Source organism: Melospiza melodia, chromosome 6 (genome assembly GCF_035770615.1).
Source record: "Melospiza melodia melodia isolate bMelMel2 chromosome 6, bMelMel2.pri, whole genome shotgun sequence".
Classification (NCBI taxonomy): domain Eukaryota; kingdom Metazoa; phylum Chordata; class Aves; order Passeriformes; family Passerellidae; genus Melospiza; species Melospiza melodia.
In genome coordinates this window covers 18,052,235-18,072,422 of record NC_086199.1, presented here as the reverse complement: position 1 = coordinate 18,072,422, position 20,188 = coordinate 18,052,235, and the positions used below count along the sequence as shown (strand labels likewise).

The following is a 20,188-nucleotide window of genomic DNA, read 5'->3' as shown; positions in this document are numbered from 1 at the left end:
ACAAGTGTTTTCTGTGACATGATCTCTGTAGTAGAGAGTATTACAGCCAACCACATAGAGGTGAGAATCTTGTACACTTACTTTTATTCTCTCCAGTATCTTCAGGTATCTGAAATGGAAATGGTTTAGACTATATCTACCTTTAAAATCTACAGATTTAACAATCTGAATTGTATCAAAGTATAAACCGGAGGCCCTGAAACACAAGAACAATGGTAAATAAATTCCTGAAGTCCTTTCCCCAAATCTTTAATTTCTCACACAATCTGCTTCAGAGAAAAAAACCAGCAAAAATAAACAAAATAAAACAAAACAAAAAATAAAACCACAAAAAATGAACAAAAGCTAACGAACAAACAAAACCCACACACAAACTCTTTGGATTGTGGGGTTTTTTTGTTTTGTAGCTTTTTCCTGGCAGATATTTTCCAAGAGATTGACCTCAAATCCAAGAGACATAAAGGAAAATGACAAAATGCTATACAATTATTTTGATTTGACAAGAAAGTAAGGTGCTTGTGACCTTATGGTTGACAGTAGTTGAAATGCCACAGCAACTGACGCTTTTATATAAAAAGCAGTCAGAAAGAGAGAGGGCCACCAGAAGATGGAGTATCGGTAAGTTTCCAAAGCATATATTTCTTCCCTGACCTCTCCCAGACAAATTTGACACCAACAACTTTTAAGGATGATTTAACAGAAAACCGACTGCCAAAATGATAACTACAACATGAATCACAGAAACTAAGGCTACATCAAAGGAGTACTTCATAATTGGTACATCTAAAATTAAAAGGGACATCACAACATTCAATAGTCAGAATACTACTGAAGAGGTTTTTTGAAGTACTTGGTAGAGTCTACACAAAGTACCAGGGCAGATAAACTACTGATTTAAACCAGCATGTATGTTTGTGTGACCAAGTGGGAACATTGACTGAGGTAGAAATAAGGAAGAAAAGTTGTTTTTAAGTAACATCCTCTTGATTTTGCTATGATTTTGAGCTACATTCAAATGAATTTTTCTAGCATGTAAGGAAGTGTAGCAAATAATATAAAACACTGTCTTTAGCCTATAATTAATACTCATTTCTAGATAGTGAAGGGGAATGTCCTTCCATCTGGGACAACGTGATTTTTTGATGTGTTAGGTTATGGAAGGGACTGCAGTACTGCTGGCTGGTCAGTGAGAAGAATCTTCACACAAAAAGCACAAAAACCCTCAGAGATTTCCCTAATTAGTGTGGTGGTGTTCACAGGGGTCCCAGGACGAGAGAAGAGACGAGGACCTGATTTCATGTTTCAGAAGGCTTGATTTATTATTTTATGATATATATTATATTAAAACTATTCTAGAAGAATAGAAGAAAGGATTTCATCAGAAGGCTAGCTAAGAATAGAAAAGGAATTATAACAAAGGCTTGTGACTGACTGAGACAGTCTGGACAGCTGGACTGGGATTGGCCATTAATTAGAAACAACCACATGAGATCAATCACGGATCCACCTCTTGCGTTCTACAGCAGCAGATAATCACTGTTTACATTTTGTTCCCGAGGCCTCTCAGATTCTCAGGAGAAAAAATCCTAAGGAAAGGATTTTTCATAAAACATGTCTGTGACAGATTAGGAAAAATAGCAACCTGTCAGACAAACTGTAAATATCCCCCTATTGCTTCTTCACAAAGTTCAAATCCAGCACATCGGCACACACACATTAATCAGTGATGGGATCAAAGGCTGCTTTTTAAAAGGTTATTTTGTGGTTCATTTTTAACGTGCAGTTCGTTTTCAAAGACATTGAGATTAACTTCTACAGTGTAAAGCACTGGCAACGCTCTAGGCTCTTGCTTTGTCACTCGTTCTCTCAAATATCAGTAAATTTCTCCCGGGCACTCATTATTCTTCAACTTCCCGTCAAGTTCCGAGGGGAGGCTCGGTTGCTGCGGGCCCGTTACGGACGGGGACGCCGCCTCCCCGCTGCAGGGGCGTCCCGGGCCCGAGGCCCCGCCCGGCCCGGCCCAGGGCCCCGCGCCGCCGCCGCGCGCCCGCCGCCATGGCAACGCCGAGCGGGCCCCGCCGAGCGCCGCCCGCCCGCGCCGCGGGACGAACCGCCGCAGCCGCCGAGCCCGGCCGGCGCCGCCCCCTCGGGCCCGGCCGGGAGCATGGGGCTGAGGATGCAGGGCGGCAGCAGGCGGAGCCAAGGTGCGGGGGGCTCGGTGGCGGCTGCGGGAGGAGCGGGGAGCGCCGGCCGCGGCGGGGCGGCGGCCGCAGCCCGGGGAACGCGTTGCCTTCCGGCCTCCCCCGACCCTGCCGGCCGTGGGGGTGCGGGGCGCGGCCCGTCTCGCCCGGGGCTGGGGGCAGGCGGCTCCTCCGCCTTCCCCGCTGGCGTGTGTGAACTGGCACGGAGCCCACGGAGCCGGCACGGGGCCCCACGGAGCTCGTGGGCCGCCCGAACTGCGGGGCTCGGGGGGATCGCGCCTCGCTCCTGCCCTCGCGGCCGCCCCGAGCGCTGCCGGCCCGGCCGTGCCGCGCGGGGAGCCGGCGGGGGAGGGAGCCAGGGGCCGCCGCTCGGGGAAGGGGCCGGCGGGGCAAGGAGCCGGTGCCGCCGCTCGGGGAAGGGGCCACGGGGGAGGGAGCCGGGGGCCGCCGCTCGAGGAAGGAGCCGGCGGGGCAAGGAGCCGGTGCCGCCGCTCGGGGAGGGACACGTCTGGCCCGGGACCGGTGTAATCCTCCCACAGTCAGGGCCTGGAACTGTGCGTGCTACAGCCGTCACCCCCACGGTGCATCCTTACAGTAGCGGCATCGAGCGCTGCTGGGGCAGCGCTTCAGGCTGCCGGGATTTCTGTGCCGGCATCTTTTCTTAGTTAACTTTCGTCTTCTTCAAAGCTGTTATTCATGGGTTATATTGAATTGTACCCTGTGTGTACAGCATCCCACGGCGTTTAGCTGTAGATCAAAGTGTTTTGGTTTGGTGGGATTTTAATGCAAGTGTAGTTGAAAAATAAAAGACTCAGAAGTTTTAAAGGTCCTATAAAGTGATTCCTTACCCACTTTTAGCTATCCGTGGGCTGCTCTGGTGCCCTGTTCCTATGAATAGTCCTAGGGGCACTTGTCATTCATGATAAAAAAAAGGTGCAAACATGCGAAAATGCTTGCATGAGCCAACTGTGGCTTTTGGAAAATACCTAAAATATTTTCAGGTATAAACCTGATTACGTGCATAATGTAAAACAGTGGTAGGAATTATTCAGTGCTACATTGTAATGTCAAGATCATACCTCGCTGCATAAAATCAGAGCCATTTGAGATAACGTTAGGCTGCTGTGTTGTATCTCAGTGTCAGTTCCAATCTTTGGAGACAGTGACAGATGCCACTTCAGAAGATGTTTGATATCAAAGTACAATTTGAACATAAATTATAATACTATATAGGAATATAAAATTCAGAGCAAAAACTAGTATCTTGTATACCAAATTTTTATGCTCTTACATAGTATGAAGAAAGTTTTATGACAAATCATCCTTTCTCTGACTATTCTTACTGTTGTCAAAATACTTCTATAGACAATCAGAAAGCATGCCAATTGTTGACTGTAAAAAGAGAATAAGTAGGAGTCAAGATCTAAATTTCATTCAGGTTGCAGCAAGCTTTACTTGAATGACTTCTGTGTAGCAAAAAAAGTTCAAAAGTAGGGAAGAATTACTGTGTGTCTGTTAAATTGGGAAAGCCATTGCCTGTCTGCATAGGAGGTCACAATGGAGGCAGAATTGTGTGGCTGAACAGTCCATGTGGGGGTTCTCAGGCTCCTTACAGAGAGCAAGGATTAGCACAGGCAGACAGACAGACTAATACACTGAGCTGAGCTGGAAATCTGTGTGCCTGAGCAAACTTGGCAGAAGAGCCGCTGGGTTGCTTGCAGTTCATGAAAGGAGGAGAGCACATCCTATTTATGGTTTCTCAAAAGAGTTATATCTAAAATGTTAGTTCAGAGAAAGTGGGATACACTATTCCATGTCCTGGTTGTATGCCATGCAAAGTTTCTTGTTCAGTCTTAGCCTCATCATTTCAAAGAACCAAAAATTGGCACTTGTTTGTATCAGGCCTTGTTTTGTCTAGCGAGAATACTGAGAAAATAGATATATTTTTAATATATCAGAGTATATAGGATTTTCATGTAGGTCTTGTCAAAGTTCAAATAAGGCTGAGATTTTTTTACCCTCCTAGAAATACCAAAGAATTAATCTGCTATGTTTTTCCCTAATTCCAGGTATAAACCTTGAAGTTATTTACTGTTGTATTTTCAGGAGTTAATATACTCACAGATTTGTAGTATGACCTCAAATAATCTGAATACAGTAATTTTAAACCAGCTTTGTTGCTTAGATCCAGTCCCCTGCATTGGGCTGTTTAATGCCCGTTGCTGTTCAGGTGTGTGTTCAGGGACAGCAGTATCTGACAGCATCGTGCACTTACTGTTAATCAAGGACACACATTTGGGCCACTTTTATCTGACAGCATAAAGTGGGGCTGAGTGGGGAACTCATCATTACTGCTGCATGGAGGCTGCTGTTAGCTTTAGGCAATTTGCACAAGCTTCCAGAATATTAAATCAAAATTTAAATGCTTCACATGTTTATAGACAACATCATCTTATTTAGATTTTTTCTTGCATTGTAGGAAGTCCTTGCATTAATCTGACTAGAGCTGAAAGGGTGTTAACGCAGAGACTTGTGAACTATTTTTTTTTTAATTCTTCTTTTATTTATCGCTTGAACAATCAGCTTATTAAATTTACTAAATTCTTTTTTTGGTAGCACCAGTTTTTAGAAGCTGAAATTTCCTTTGGCCAACAAGAAAGATGGAAAATTATCTAGTTGTGTCTTCAAAGAAGGAAGGACATTTACAATTATGATTTTATTTGAATCATAATAATTTTAACTGAAATTGGGAAATGTTATTCAGTGATCTTAACTTCTTATCAAATTTACTTTAATTTACCAAATTAAAACCTTCACTCAATAAATTGTAAATTGTGACTGGGAGAGAAGTCTGATACCCACCTCATCACAGCCTCCTTCCAGGTAGTTGTAGCAAACTGACATAAATTCATTTTCTTTTGCCTGCAGTTCTTATCACAGTTGTGCTACTGACACACACAGCTGTTTGTTCCTGCTCTGCTTTTGGAGTATCAATAGAGCAAGAGTTTGCATCCAGAACTTCCCTTGCTGAAGCCTATTGCTAGAAAAATTTTAACAAATATTTTTCCAGAGTTATGTAATCAGATATGACTCAAGGCTACTGTATTATTTAATTAGGTTCCTTAAAGTTTTCAGAGGAGGGTTTGACTCTTGAAATACAATTTTGGTTGCATGGTTTTAATTAATACAGAATACTGTAAGATTATTAATTCTAAAGGTCTGAGAGACCTAACTCTTAGGTATTGAGAGTATGTGTATAGAAGAGCTTTTGTGTAATCCAGCATAGTAAGTGTATAAATAGCACCCATCTAATTAATGGCTTAGGAGGTTATGTATAGTGCTGGTCAGGAGATGTATAATTTTTATCGTATTTTGCCTGTGACACTAATGATCCCATGCAAAATTCAGATGGAAAATTTGGGACTTTATTTCAAAATTGGAGTGGTGTGATTTCCTGGGTCTCTATTCTTTGAGTTTTGCTTTAGGAAGTTTAGATAATAATGACTATCCTTTCTGCTGGTGAATTCTGCTATTTATTAACAAATCTTAAATGAGATTATTTTAAAGATGACTTCACATGTGAGGCTTTATATTCCCAGGACTGATAAGTAAAACCAGAAAGGGGTCCAAGAGGCTTTTGTTTCACTTGCATGAACAGGAAAGAAAATACAGGTGGGATTATGACATGCTTGTTTTGCCTCACTGTAACTTTCAAATAAAATGGAGCAGTATCTGCATTCAGTAAGTGGCTAAATCTAAAGCCATGTTTGGAGGCCTCTCGTGGTTGCATAGGTGCTGCAGAAAAGCAGTGGAGACTTGCCATGTTTGCCCCTGTGTTCTTCAGCTAGAGAAGGAGTCTGTGAGTGGGTCACTGCTCTCTGCTGGCCTTTTTGTCTATCCAGTTCTGCAGCTGTTTGCCAGCTTCACCCATCTGTGAATAAACTAGGAGCATTGGTATTACCCAGTGGCTGAGCAGGAGAAAACCCAACAAATTAATGCACATCTTTTAGAAAAACTCATTCTGTTCTGAGTTCATTCCCAGATATGTAAGTAGAGGGTAAGAACTAGGCAGCCAAGGATAAGCAACCAGAGAAGCTTAAACTAGATGAGCAATTGTTCCTGTAGCACCTGGTCAGCCACAGCTGAGCAAGTAGGGAGTGTTTGAGGGGAGGAATGGCCACAGGTAAGGAAGAGGCAGCAAATTGGGGATATTGAAAGGAGTTTAGAGGGGATGGTACAAAGATTTAAGCTACATGAACAGGAGAGATGGCGTCATTAGTAATACTAATAGAATATGGTGGTTTTTTTGAGTATATTGTGCTAATGTGAAGGGAAAACAGTTAAAAATAGAAAAAATTAGTTTCTTATTTAAATAAAGTTTAAATCCAATGTGGATTTTTGTAACTAGGTTAATCTTTTAATGTACTCTGAGCTATCATGTTTCCTCTGTGTATTTCTGTGTTGTATTCATATATACAAAAATCTCTGTAGCATAAAGAATTAATGGATACTCTGGTTTGAAAATTCTCCTAGTTCTCTACCTCAAAAGGTAAGGAACATGTATTTCAGGTCATAATTCAATTCTTCAAGTATGACCTTGTCAGACATGTTAGATAAGATTCTTAAAGGAGTTTGCATCGCTGCTTGAAGTAATTTTGGATTTCACAGAGATTATTTAAACCAGTTTTGTTCTTTCCTCAGCATGTGTACAGGATTAGTGTTGTTGTGTACTGTTAGTTGTATAGAGTTAGCAGAGTTAATTCATAGCAGGAAGCCCACTGAAGAGGTCGTAAAACTGGTTGGTAGAATAAAGGTGGTAATGGCAGACATCCTTGATGTGTATGAAATTCACAGCACAAACCATCTGCATGTTGTTGCCTGAATTATCCACTTGAGCAAAGGTGTCTCTTTAACTGTTTCTGGTTTAGAGCATTGAGATATTAGGGAAGAAAAAAAGAGTTGGCAGTAAAAGAAGCAAGAATAGCAGACCTTTATAAATCACTGCCGTAGCCGGAGTCTTTGCAAAGCATTTGTCAGCTTGGGTCCTTATCAGGCTCAGAGGGATCAAATGCCCAAATCTCTTGCAAATGATGCAATTCCAGTCTGTTAGAGGCAGAGGTGTTTTGCATTGCCAGCTGAGAGGAGGCCACTATAGAACTAGGAATGCAAGAGTGCTGGAGGCCCCAAAACCAAGCTGCTGCACAGAAGGGTCAGTATTGACAGTGATAAGCATATTCTTCTGGAACAGCTGGGGAGACCTGAGGTCTAAATCCACCTGGGGCTGAGGGTTGTTTGAACCCAGGTCTGAGAGCTGCCTTTTGGAAATTACAGTGTTCACAGGTCTCTAGTTAAGGTTTGATGTCTTGTAGTGCTGGATTTAGATGCCTATATCCAATATCCCCTCTAAGGTCTCTGTATTTTTATGGATTATCTTTAAAGTAGCAAGTCTTGATGGGTAAGGGTAGCGTGATAGATTGCTTTATTTATTTAATTTTCATTTGCTATGACTGAAGTACATGCTTGTTATAAAAATAGTAAGTCTAATACTTGTGTTTAAAATCTTTTCTGGGAGAACATGGTAATGAAAGACTGGGCTTCTTTCCAGTATGTATTCACGTTCCAAATCTGAAATGGCTTTGTAGAAAAATCATTTCTATAAATTCTGCCTATCCACTAACAACCAGGAAACAAAATAAACTGCTAATTTTTATAACTTTTAATACTGTAAAATCAGAAATTAGGATAGGATGCATTTTAAATTAAAATAAAACTAGAATTTGAACAAATATTTTTCTATTTTCTTTGGAATAATGTAATTATTACTTACGTTAAATACCAGCTGGAAAAAATTTTAGAGAAAGCTGTTTTAGTTTTTTCCTTATTGTTGCTTAGTGTCATAGAAGGATCTAGAAGATCAAATAAATTTTTAGAAGTATTTAATTTGTTTGCTGTCTGTACTTTAGGAGAACACAGTTTGAAAATCCTGATTTTATATTCAGTGAGGACAGTCCACTTATATCTATAAGGAAATTTACGTTTAGATCAGATAGTTACATGTGTCATATATCAAAGATATTTTCATAGTTATCCTCCCATTGTTTGGTTTATATTTGATTAGCTGTAAATTACTGAAAATCCCACCTTCTCCTTTAAAATTCTCTTCATATATCTAAGCCTTCAGTTTGTTTCTGCTGTTGTGCAAATAACTGAAAACACAGCTGGAATCCAAATAAATACCCGTTCAAGTGAAAAGACAGCCTGATTGCTGTGAAACGTTTGACCATTAGCACCTTCTGCCTTCAGGAAGGTAAAAAGAGCCTGCACATACCAAATTCTCCAGTTTCTTCTCTGACATTAGCATCATGTGTTTTCACCATTAGGGGGATTTCTGTGCCATCTCTACGTCCATAGTCCAAGTAGAGGACATAGAAATGTTCTTTATTTTTCCTGACTGGCACTTTTTGACAGCTTTTTTCACCCGTGAAATACTGATGCCAACTCCTTTTTTCCTCTCTGCTCCTTCCCCGGGTACAAGCCAGGTACAAATGAATTGTAAAGGACTGAACCAGCAGACAGTTTTTCCTGTAGAATTTCCGCTGTGCCATCTGCTGGTGATGCAAAGCAAGTGAACCTTGTAGAGTCCAGTCTTCCTGCAGTGCTGAGCAGTTGTGTGTCCAGCTGAAGACAGTAAAAGCAACAGGTTTCTGAGTGTCCCTGATGGTGTTTGATGCAGGACAAAATCATTTAGCTTACCTGAAGAGAATCTATTGTAGAGAGAGCAGTGTCTGGTTTTTTTTAAGTGATCATGTTTGCCCTTCTAGGATTCTGTCACATAAGGGTGAGTCAGTGGTACTGTAAGCATTTACCTAACAATACCACAGATTCTTCCCTCTGGAATTATAGCCAAGCTCTGAAGCACAAAAAACAGTAGAATATTTAGGTTATTTAAGCAATTGTAAATGAAACACTTCTGATTCCCAGTTGTCTGCTGTAATCCAGATTTCAGGTATATATGCATGCAGGTTTTTATCACTAGAGAAAATTCTATCAACTAAAATTTATAATCTAATATTCAAGTCCTCCGAAAGACTTGCATTCTTCCAACACCTGCATGTTGTAAATTCTGGAAGTCATGGTTTCGGGGTGGATCCAGCTAGACTGTGGATACCACTTGTATGTAGTAATGTATGGTAGAGAAATAAAATATTTTAACAGGAAATAAATGCTTTATTGGAAAAGGTTTGCAGTCATTGTGGAAACATTCTGAATCTAATAAATATAATAAACGTATGTTTGGAATTTTAATATTTGAAAAATTATTTATTGTTTGTCCATATGTATCTCAGTTTAAATCACAAACTGAGATAAGGAAGAGTTGTACCATGAGGGGAATGAACCATTTGAAATCGATACAGATGAGCAGGAGTGTTGTCCTTTGTATTTAGAGATAACAGTAAAAAGTTAAAACAGTTGCAGGATAGTGTTGAAAAAATCTCCAAGAGCTTTTTTTTCACTGTCCTTTTTCAACTGCTGATCTGGCAACTTCACAACAAAAGGAATGAGAGTGCTTTTATTGCAAACACCACAGCTACTACTGTAAATCCACAGAAGCCTGTACTGTATAAAGGCTGGCTTTTCAAAGTATGAAAGTAATTCAAGATTGCCCTTGTATTTTCTGTGCTTTGTAAGAAAGGTTGAATCTGTTGATCCAGATTTAGTGTTATTTCACAACAGGGGAAAATTATTTTAATTTTCTTTTTTTTCTTAAGATATTTTTACAGCCTTCTGTACTAGCAGTAGTCATTCAAAATTTAGTACAGTATGGCTTTTTTATAAGGCCTTGGGTAAATAATGTTAAAACATTGTTAAATGAATGGTTTGTTTTGCTGAAGTCTCTACTAATTAATATTTAAGACACCATGTTCACCATCTTGTGCAACATGCTGTTGAACTTAAATACAGAGTTACATACTATGGTAGTTATATATGCAATTGCAATAGTACTTTACCAATCATGATATAACAGTGGAAAATGAAAAAGAAGCCCTGGAGAGCCAGGTGCTGGGCATGCAGGAGGTGAGCTGTGAGAGGTGGAATGAGGGGCTGTTACCATGTGTGTCATGGCTGTCACCGTGGCTCCCTGCCCCCTGGTCAGTTTGCAAAGGTAAACAGCCTGTACCACCCCAGCTGAAGTCACTGGGAGGAGAATCCTGCTCATACTGGGTAGGTCCAGTGTGCTTCTTCATGGGCTGAAAGGGGGAAAGGCAGAGGTCAGCAGGAGCAGTAGAGCAGTTGAGTTACCCATTTCACCTGCATGGTGGTTGCAGACCCTTGAACTGACAGCTGAGAAGTACAGTGGGGATGGGAAGACCACATGGACTTTGATAGTTAATAGTATTAAAGTTGTAGAACTTGTCTGTACAGTTTTAGAATTAATGTTAAGTAAGTGTGGTTGGTATACTTACCCTGTTAAAAAAATCCTGTTTGTTTTGGTTTACATTTTATATACCTTGAATGCCTTAAAGCAGTGCTCTGTATACACTAGTATTTGTAGTCCTGGCATTTCTCCTGTCCAAATTTGTTCTAAAACAAATTTGTTCTAAAGCCAGTTTTTAAATCTTAGGTTGCATGACAGCCACAGGTTTTCAAAGAGGAGATGCAGATCTTTTAATCCACATTCTCTCAGTTTCCAGAGCAACTGGTTGTTTAAGTTTTGTTGGCATCTCCACTTGTCTGTGGAATTCCCAGTCTATCAAAGTGCCATGAACTTTGAAACAAACTGGAGGTTAGCACAGAAACACAATTGTTACTGTATCTCTGTAGAGTTTAATGACCAGGTTACATTCAGACTAAAGTGTTCTGATGGTCTGTTCTGCTGTTTAGCTCACTGAACCACTGAGAGCGCTATCATTGCATCTTGGTGTTTAGATTAAATTACTTAACTACATTTATAGTTCAGTGATTATAAAATGATTGAAGAAGATTTTGAAGAAGATCCATTACAACCATTCTTGCATTTTTTGGAGAAAGACTTTATCTTGTGTATAAAAATATGTATGGGGATTTTTTTCTAACTTTGGTTTTTGTTTCATTTTTAGTTAAGATTAATGAATGCTCAGGTCTTGTCATTCCCAGATGTGGTCCAGCAAGTCCATTTAAAGGACACTTAAGTAATAAAAGTAATGGTAAGTAACATGTACTTTCATCAGGTGGACTTGGTTCCATTTATGTGAATTCATTGATTTTGTGCTTAATTTTTTCTTAAAACTTCTGTATCAAGCTTATTTGGAGAAGTTTAATAGTACTTATGTTTAGTATGCATTACTGAAAATACTTTCAAGGAGTTAGTTTTGCCTTGACTTTACTGCTGACTACAAATTGGTAGCAAGATGAACAAATATATAAAGATCTCCCATCTCTGTTAGCTGTAATATACTTATATATATGTATGTATAGATATAAGAACCCCTGAGGTTAAACGCATTCCTTTACAGCCAGTAGTTTACATGAGCTAGTTTGTGATTCTGTGCTATACTGACACCTCAGACACCTTTTTTCTCAAAAGAACATAGAGTGAAGAACAGGAAGTTTCCATGTTAACATTTTTGTAGTACAATTTCAGCTACTTTTGCAGCTATTTATTGAATTAATGGCTCATTGAGGAAAGAAAAAGGAGACATGATGATTTCGTGTGATAGTAACTTATTAAAAAAATACTGCCTTTGAGCAAAGTTAAACAGTTTCTTAAAGTTTGTGAGTTTGAATTGCAGTTAATAACTGTTTAAAATTGTAGTATTCTTTTGCTTGCCTTTCCAATGTTCAAATGTATTTTAATCTTACAGCTTTCTGCATTTGCTCCTCTCGAAATCTAGCTAGCCAATACCTGATCAGAGATCACATGGTGGTTCATTATAACAGAGTTCTTGCAGCCAAAGGTAAAAATGTGCATGTATGAATGAACTGTCTCCCCCTAAATTTACCTCAGTCTCTCAGAATAGCCTCATACCAAGACGGGATGACTGGATTGTAGAAAATTGCTTTTTCTTACCCATACATGTGTCAGCAAGGAGATGTGGTTTCTACTTAATAATACTTATGTATGATTGAGATGGGAAGTCTTGTATGAAAACATTTTCCTTAAATGTTACCAAAGATTTGACCTTAATTTTAGAGCACTTTGTGCTGTATTGGCTTCATTCTACTTTTGATGAAATAATGAATTATGAAATAATAGGCCGAACTGAAGGTCATAGTGACAGTCATAACAGCAAACATACAGAAATTATTTTAGGAATGAAGGCAGAACATTTCTACTTAAACTCAGATCACAATGTCTTTTATTATTTTTATTTCAAAAACTTAATGATCTTTTGTTCATCTTGCAATGAATAGTAATAACAAGTTCTAAGAACTGTGAAAATTGCCCTGTGTGTTTGCAAATGAGAAAATCATGTTACTGACAGAGTCCATCCTCACAACTACAATACTCACAATGTTATGTCTCATGACATACTCAGTATCCTCAGGGATGCAGGTAAATGCTATTAGAACAAAATGTACAGAAACCTTTTGAAAGGAGTCTTCATTTAAGTGATGATTTTTCCTTTAAATATGTGTTTTACCCAGAGAGCTTTATCTCAAATCCTGTGACCATATTGATGACAACCTAATACTTTAGGTACACAGTAACTAGAATATTTTAAAATAAATAATTAAATTAGTCTTTTTCTGTGTTGGTTTGTTACTCCATTTTTCTACCTATCCCATATACTAAGTAAATATTGAGTCACTCACATTTGGTGTTTTTCTTATTTTCAGCAGCTGTAGACACTTCATTGCCCAAAAGTAGGTTGGCCAGCATCAAACGTAAGTATTTGTTATATATTGATTCTGCAAATGCTGCTGTAAAACTGAATTAGCAAAAGAGCCAGTGAAGAGTAACAATAGCATATAACCCTTAACTGAGCATTTATGTGTCTGCTTGTTTATTCAGCTTTCACATCTTCCTTCAGCTACTTGGAGATACCTTGAATCTGCATCAGTGGAATGCTGGAGAGATGGATCTGGGCTGGCAGGGATTAGCTGTGCTTAGCAGGACACTTCGTTTGTCAATGGCAAAAGTGTCTCAACTGCAAGAGATAGGATAATCTTAAGTATATGGTACAAATGCATAGCAAAATCCTGGACCTTTCTTAACAAAAACCTTTGAGGATTTCTCTCACTACTCAATGTGTGCATGTAACTCTCTTTTTTCTGACCTGCATTACTTTATATGCTGTTCCATCTGACCAAGATTCCTTTACAAATAATAAGATAAGAAACTCTGCCATTTAGGCGGAAAGTTTTGCAGTTATCAAACAGGTAATTCCATGAGAAACACCTACTTTCAAATTCATCATTTCTGGTCTCACTGACTTCTCAGTATTTAAAGTTAATACTACCCAGGTATATCTTGTTCAGTTTCTGCACTATCCTTATAAATTCTAGGTTTTTATAATAAAATTTAAAATTATTTCAATTTTATTTCGTACTTAAAATTAGAGTGACTGCATTTTTTCCCTGCAGTTCTATGCATTGTTCATCAAGAAATACACATTTCTGTACTGTAATGACCTTGCAACCAAGTGTGACATGTTCAGGTGTTGGGCTCAGTGCAAGGTACCATTTGAAGAGTCTCTGGTAAACCACTGGAGAATCATTTTTCTTCCTCTGTTGTTCTGTGAGACAGATTACATGGAGATGACAGCCAATAGCTCAGACAGGAAGAATGTTGCAAATATACTGAGGAAGAAAAGTAATACAAAGGGGTTTTAGAATATTTTCAAAACAATTTATTCTTTCTTGATCAAGATGAGATGCGTGATTTAGCCAGGCATAATTTTAACTTCAATGTAGTTGAATATCAGCAGTATCTTTAGTGTTACTGAGGATGAGGGGTTTACACCTTTATTCTCACAGTAGTTCACTGTGAGTAGTTCTCTCAGTGGCATGTCATTGTTTTAACTGAAGCATATTATTACTTTATTCTCTTTGTGTTCTTTGTGTAGTTATTGCATTCCAAATAAAGTTTCTGTTCCCCCTCTATTTCAGGATTTGGGCAAGGGGGTAAATTTAGTTTAAAATTATAAGATTTATTAATAGCATAGAGTTACAAAACAGAATTCCTGCAGATAGTGTTAAAAAATGCCTCCTGAAAATGTGCTTTATGTACTGCTAGAATAGCAGGTGAGTATTTCCCTTTGGGGTTGTTGCCATGCATCAGTCATTAGTGTTTAAGAATCAAACATGATACTGTAGTTGGCATTCTCCCTGGCCAACTGAATGTGTTCTGTCCTTAAAGTGGATTTAGTTTCCACTGTTCTTTTCCTGGTATCTTAGCTGGCAGCAAAGCAGGCAAGGTGCCATGCCCCTGGGCTAGCAGTGAGCATGTTCCTGTGTATTAGATCAGGCTTACTGACTTAAAATAGTTGTTAGAATGTGAAACTTCTTGAAATGTGAAACTTCTATGTTCAGAATTAGTCCAAGCATGTTGATTGATACCAGTGGCCATTAGAAGCCTGTGGTTGTGAAACTTGTGCCAGAAAACTTGACAAAGGCTATGCCAAGTAAGACAGCTGCTGCTACACATGCCTTGTTTCTAACAGTACTAACTTTTCAACCCATATGTTTAGAGGTTTTTCCACAAGGCATATTGATAGTACAGCTTGAACTTAGGGATCAGTGTGCTTAGGAATGCAGGTCTCTTTGATACTGGGGCAGGGGGAGAAGAAGAAGAGCAAATATTCTGAGAAGTTACCCACCATAGATCTATTCTAGCCTGGTGGAACTCGAATTCTTGGAGAGAGGGCAGTGAGAGAAAGGGAGAGGTAACAATTCAGACTGATAGTAATGTTGATTTTCCACCTTTTAAAGGGGTGAAGTTCTAGCAAAAATATCAAGAATTAATTTTTCCCATGAACACATATATCTTTACACTTTTTACACTTTACATTATGAAAAAGCAGAGATCTATAAAAAGCTGTTTTACATGTTTTGTTGTTGCCACCATTTTACAGGAAGCTTTCACAAAATCACCCTATCTCTTTTTTTTCTGTTAAATCTTGTCCTTATGTATTTCTGAAAATGAAAATTATAAGCAGCTAAAATAATCTCTTTAAATTCAAATACTCAAGTAATTCTAAAGCCTGTATTATGTCTTTGGAAAGGTGTTCTAATATATTTATCAAGTCTGAAATTTAGTGAGCAGGAAAACTTATAGAAAAATTTTTTTATGAATCTGTACTTTTAACTATAGTGATTTTACTTTTTTCCCCAGAAATTATTTGCTGTACAGTTTCTTCTCTAATAAAAAGTGTTGGGGTTTTTAATGAGGTAATTAATTTTAGATATGTACATAAAAATACATTTTTCACAACTTGCAGTTGTGAAAAGACTTTAGATCATCTAGACTGACATCATGAGTTAAGCAAACCAAAAGTTTAATTCAGTCGTTCTAATATGGAACTTAACAGCCATATTGAATGTGGTAAACACAGCACATAAACAAGAAAAGCCTCCAGTCTTGACTTGTGAAGGTCAGGAAATAGAGAAAACATAACTTCCTTTTGTAGATGTTTCAGTAATTATTCATCATTATCACTGAAAATGTGTCCCTGATCTTTATTCTAATTTACCCAGCTTTAGCATCTGTCTGCTGGTGGGGAGGATTGTTGTTTTTATACAATTGTCCAACATTACTCAGGATTACAAAATAGCCATAGCATACCAGAGAACAAGAGTAAGATTATGCATTTCACTTATTTTCAGCGTTATCTCAGTACAGTGTGTCTAAATTGTCCTTGGGGGCTGCCCCAGTGGTACCTTGAAAACAAAATCACTGTCAGGGGCCACCTAGAAGCCTGCTGGACCTCTCTCTAGGGTGCACAAATGGAGGTTTACCTGGGCAGCCTTAGATGTGTCCTTCAGGGCTGGTGCAGCATTGCAGGTTGTGTGCAGTCTCTGTGGGCAGCCTGCTGTGTTCTTCATGAGGCTGACAAAAGTATGTAGGAGATGTCTGCTGGATGAGGAGCATTAGAGGTGGATGGATTTGGGATAATCCAGTGCTTCTAGCCTCTTCTGAAATGCTTTTGAAGGATTCCTATCTCACTGCTAGGCTTTATTTCCAAGTCTCAGCAATGACCAGGTTTCACCATTAGTAGCTTTGCCAAATAGTATCAGATTTCTGGAGTACAAACCCTCTTATAGCTGTTACTTTGTATTTGATACAAGCAGGGCTTTACCATCAAGCCCTTAATAAGTACTTTGTCACCCTTTTTTATGGTGATTCCTCCCTTGTTTGATTAAACAGTGCTACTGATACCTGATGTAAAGAAGGACTGCAAAATCAACTCTTAGAGTTATGAAAATTAAAATTTCTGTGTTTGACTTATAAGGAACCTGAACTTCATGGCTGGTGGCAAAATTCAGTTTATATTTGATAAGATCTCACCCCAGGTGCTTAAATTATGATGTACTGGAAGTTCATGTAGAGCTAGGAAACTGAGAGTAAAAATTCTTAGAGAAGAAAGTGCTTGCTTGCAGAAGTAATATCACCAACTGATACACTGGACAGTTTAGTTATGGTCACTAGGTACTTCAAGCTCAGCTGAGATGGTGTTTGTATGATTTATCTAAAAAAGAATTCAAAAAAGAAACAATAACTCCAAGTGTGTTATTGCAAAAATAGCTTATATAAAAACAGAGTAGGGAAATTCTGAATAGTGGATAATTCCTTTGAGATACATTGTTCTGTAAGCTGAACTCAATTTAAATCTTACTTTGTATTTCATTGTTGCCATCAATTATTTACATCAAAAATGAAATAACTTGAAGTTTAACTGCAAGCTGTTTTGTGACGAGATAAATTTAGCAATTGGAAATTCAGAGCAAAGGACAACCACTGACATGCCAGATCATGGTGTCCAAGTGCAGAGCTTTCAAACTGACTAGGACTGTGATATATATGATTAGTGTGTGTCTTCCAGATTTATGACATTTGTTTTATAACTTTAAACACGTCTTGAAATGCTGCTGCAGTCTAGATGTACAGCAAAAATAATTAATCCTTTAGAGGGAGTATTCTAAAAGGGAGGTAAAGTGATGTGATCTCTGCTTTGAAGTGTGGTGTACTCTGGGAAGAGTATTTGCCTAGAAAAAGTGACAGATTGATCAGTGTCTTATAGGTGTCTCTTTATGAGGAGTGCTACAGTTTAACATCTGAAATTCAGTCTTTCTTATGCTTCCTTTCACTAACAACAAAATTAAGAGAATGGATTCATGGAGTGGATGCAATAAGGTATGGAATCTAGGTTCACAGACTGAATTTATCTGATCTACAGAATCACTAAATAGTTTATATTCTAATACTTTTTCTCCTACTATACTATGAATCTGTGGGGTTTTGAGCACAGTAGTTAATGAGATACAATTAATCTTTACAGTTCTAATAAGACTTTTAAAGGGACTCATTATATGGATTTACAAACTGTATTTTTTTATTGCTGCACATTTTGTTTTCCCTTTTTAAAAAGATTAAAAGTAACCCAGTGTTTTCTTTTTTTTTTTTTCATTTATTTGTCACAAGATATTTACTATTATATACTTTTCCCATATTTAACTCTGCATATGTGACATGTTCCTGGAGCCAATGTTCAAATAAAAGCTACTTGCAATGAAACTGTTTTAGGTATCTGTTAACAAATGCAGTTTATGTTTACTTTCCACTAGTCTATGACAGTATGCCAAGGGCACTTCTTTCATATTTAATTTATGGACCTCACTGAAAGCTAAAGAAGCTTTATATCTGTAATGGATTTGAAGCAGAAGATAACTTAAACAGTGAGCAATGTTTTCAATTAAAAGCTAAATCTCTCTTCTGAAATTGGATGTCTCTTGAATGCTGGTCTCTTTCTGTGTTTAATATATTTGCATTGCAACACAAGTGATTATATATGACAGCCTTAAGTATCTTCAGCTCCTCTTAGTTGTAATACTGTAATTAGTGCCGCAGAGTTCCAGGCAGGTTTTCTATCTGGCTTGAAGTCAAAGCATAAGACTGGATTCTCCAGTCCTTGCATGGATAGAGGACATGAACTAAGGAGAGGTGGGGCAGCCTGTTTCTGCATTTGTGTTACTTGCTGACTGCCTTAGAGCTGTCCTAACTTACCTACGTCTGTTTACATCTACATCAACTCTTTTTAGAAGGATTTCTCTATCTCTTACTTTGCTGGTTTCAAAATTCCTAGCTTTTACCACAGATCTAGCCTGAAAACTGATTTGGCAATAAGTATATTACTAGAGTTTTCTGACATTCTGTTTTGCATGTCTGTACTGCCTTTCAGTACACAAGTGACTTTATTGATTTTGGAGCACACTTAATGAATGGATTAGCTGAGCTAAGCTCACTGTATGGCAGGTGTGAGGCAAGGACTCCACATTTCCAAGGACTCCATCACTCGCCCTGCAGGTGATGGTAGTCCCAGTGGGTCATTCTGATATCCCAAGGTAGTCTTAGCTGGAATCCTTACTGTTCTTTATTCTTGGGCATAAGCCGTGCTTTGGGTGAAAAGTCACAGCCCCAGTCCTGGAGGAGATTTTTAACAGCTTTGAATACCAGTAGTAAAGGCATTCATGTATGTCAAATTTCAAAGTTACTCCTGTGAAGAGCAGAATAAGGACAACGTGGGAATTCTGTTTTGCAGTAATATTCACACTGCTTTGCACTTTTCCCACCCTGTTTAGCCATGGTGTGCAGGTGGAACATGCAGTAAAATGTTAAAACTTGTATTGTCGTAGGCAAACCCACTTTTCATCTAAGCACCTGAGTGTAAGGAATTTGCTGTTTCAGACACCTACTCACCCTTACCCATACTTCTGTATGTATTGCATTATTGCTTTGTAGGGTTCTCATTCACCCATTGTTTCTCTAGATATTGGTTCAATCAGCCATCACCATTTTACCTGAGCAGTAGGCAAGATGTGAGTTTTTGTAGCCTCCATGGATGTGCACACACAGACATGCTGTATTGGCCCAGAATAAGTAATTATTTATCTCAAACATATGAAACGTCTAACCTGTAGCTAATTTTTAAGTGCTTCCCTGTAATTTTTAAGACAAACACAATTAGAAATAATACTAATTTAGAACACACACAATAACTCAGTATAGAAGGAAAAACGTTGTTTTAATTATTTAATGGTACAGTATATTTTATCATTCTGTTAAAATGTATATTTTTAATTCAGAGTTGTATAATGTAGCATTTGTTAACTTCAGCTAATTTTTTCCCAGTAATTTAAGCAGTCTCATATTGGAAGTATTTAATAGCATATGATGGATAAATCAGCAGCCATAAAAGAAATTGCTCTATATTTTACATATCAATTGTAAGAATTAAAAGAGAGAGGGAGTTTCCTGAGCAATGAGAGCAAAGATTTCACATCTGAAAGATTAAATTCCATCTTAAAAGGGGACTAAAATGTTTAAATGCAATGAATGCACTTACTTAAATATTTCCTGGAGAGTAACATGTGTGTAGGGTACAGAGATGAATGCATTTTAAAGGTTGATTAAATGTTCTCAGATTGCTGTAGGTCTCAGCTGTGTAGAAGAATGTACCACACCAATCCCTGAAGTTTTTTACATTTCCATGCATTAAATATAGTAGTGCATGTGCAGTTTGGGGTCTCCCAGAGTATGATATAAATATATTATGAAACCAGAGAAGAAATCCTCAAAGGCCTTTGTGTGTCTCTATCAAACAAATGATTCATACACTTGGATATGTGTTAAGTGAATGAGAAAATTTTCATTTGGTATACAGACTTCGAAAGTGTGTTTGCTTAATTTTTCCCTATTTGGGAATTAAATTATTAATTTTTTCATCAGCCTCACTGTGATTTTTCAACTTTGCAAATTTTGAGTGTTTTGTCCAGTTCTGGGCAAACAA

General features: G+C 38.3%; 1 protein-coding gene across 2 annotated transcripts in view; it reads left to right on the top strand.

The window, feature by feature from the left end:
- The first annotated feature begins 2,110 nt into the window (after positions 1-2,110).
- SPATA7 (spermatogenesis associated 7) overlaps positions 2,111-20,188 on the top strand; it is a 34,122-nt gene continuing 16,044 nt past the window's right edge. The window contains exons 1-4 of one of the 2 annotated variants that reach the window (XM_063160151.1): positions 2,111-2,204; positions 11,300-11,386; positions 12,044-12,136; positions 13,020-13,067. In XM_063160151.1, the coding sequence (XP_063016221.1) occupies positions 2,165-2,204; positions 11,300-11,386; positions 12,044-12,136; positions 13,020-13,067 (268 nt within the window). In that variant the 5' untranslated portion in view covers positions 2,111-2,164. The remainder of the gene's footprint in view (positions 2,205-11,299; positions 11,387-12,043; positions 12,137-13,019; positions 13,068-20,188) is intronic. The other variant, XM_063160152.1, reaches the window with a different exon arrangement.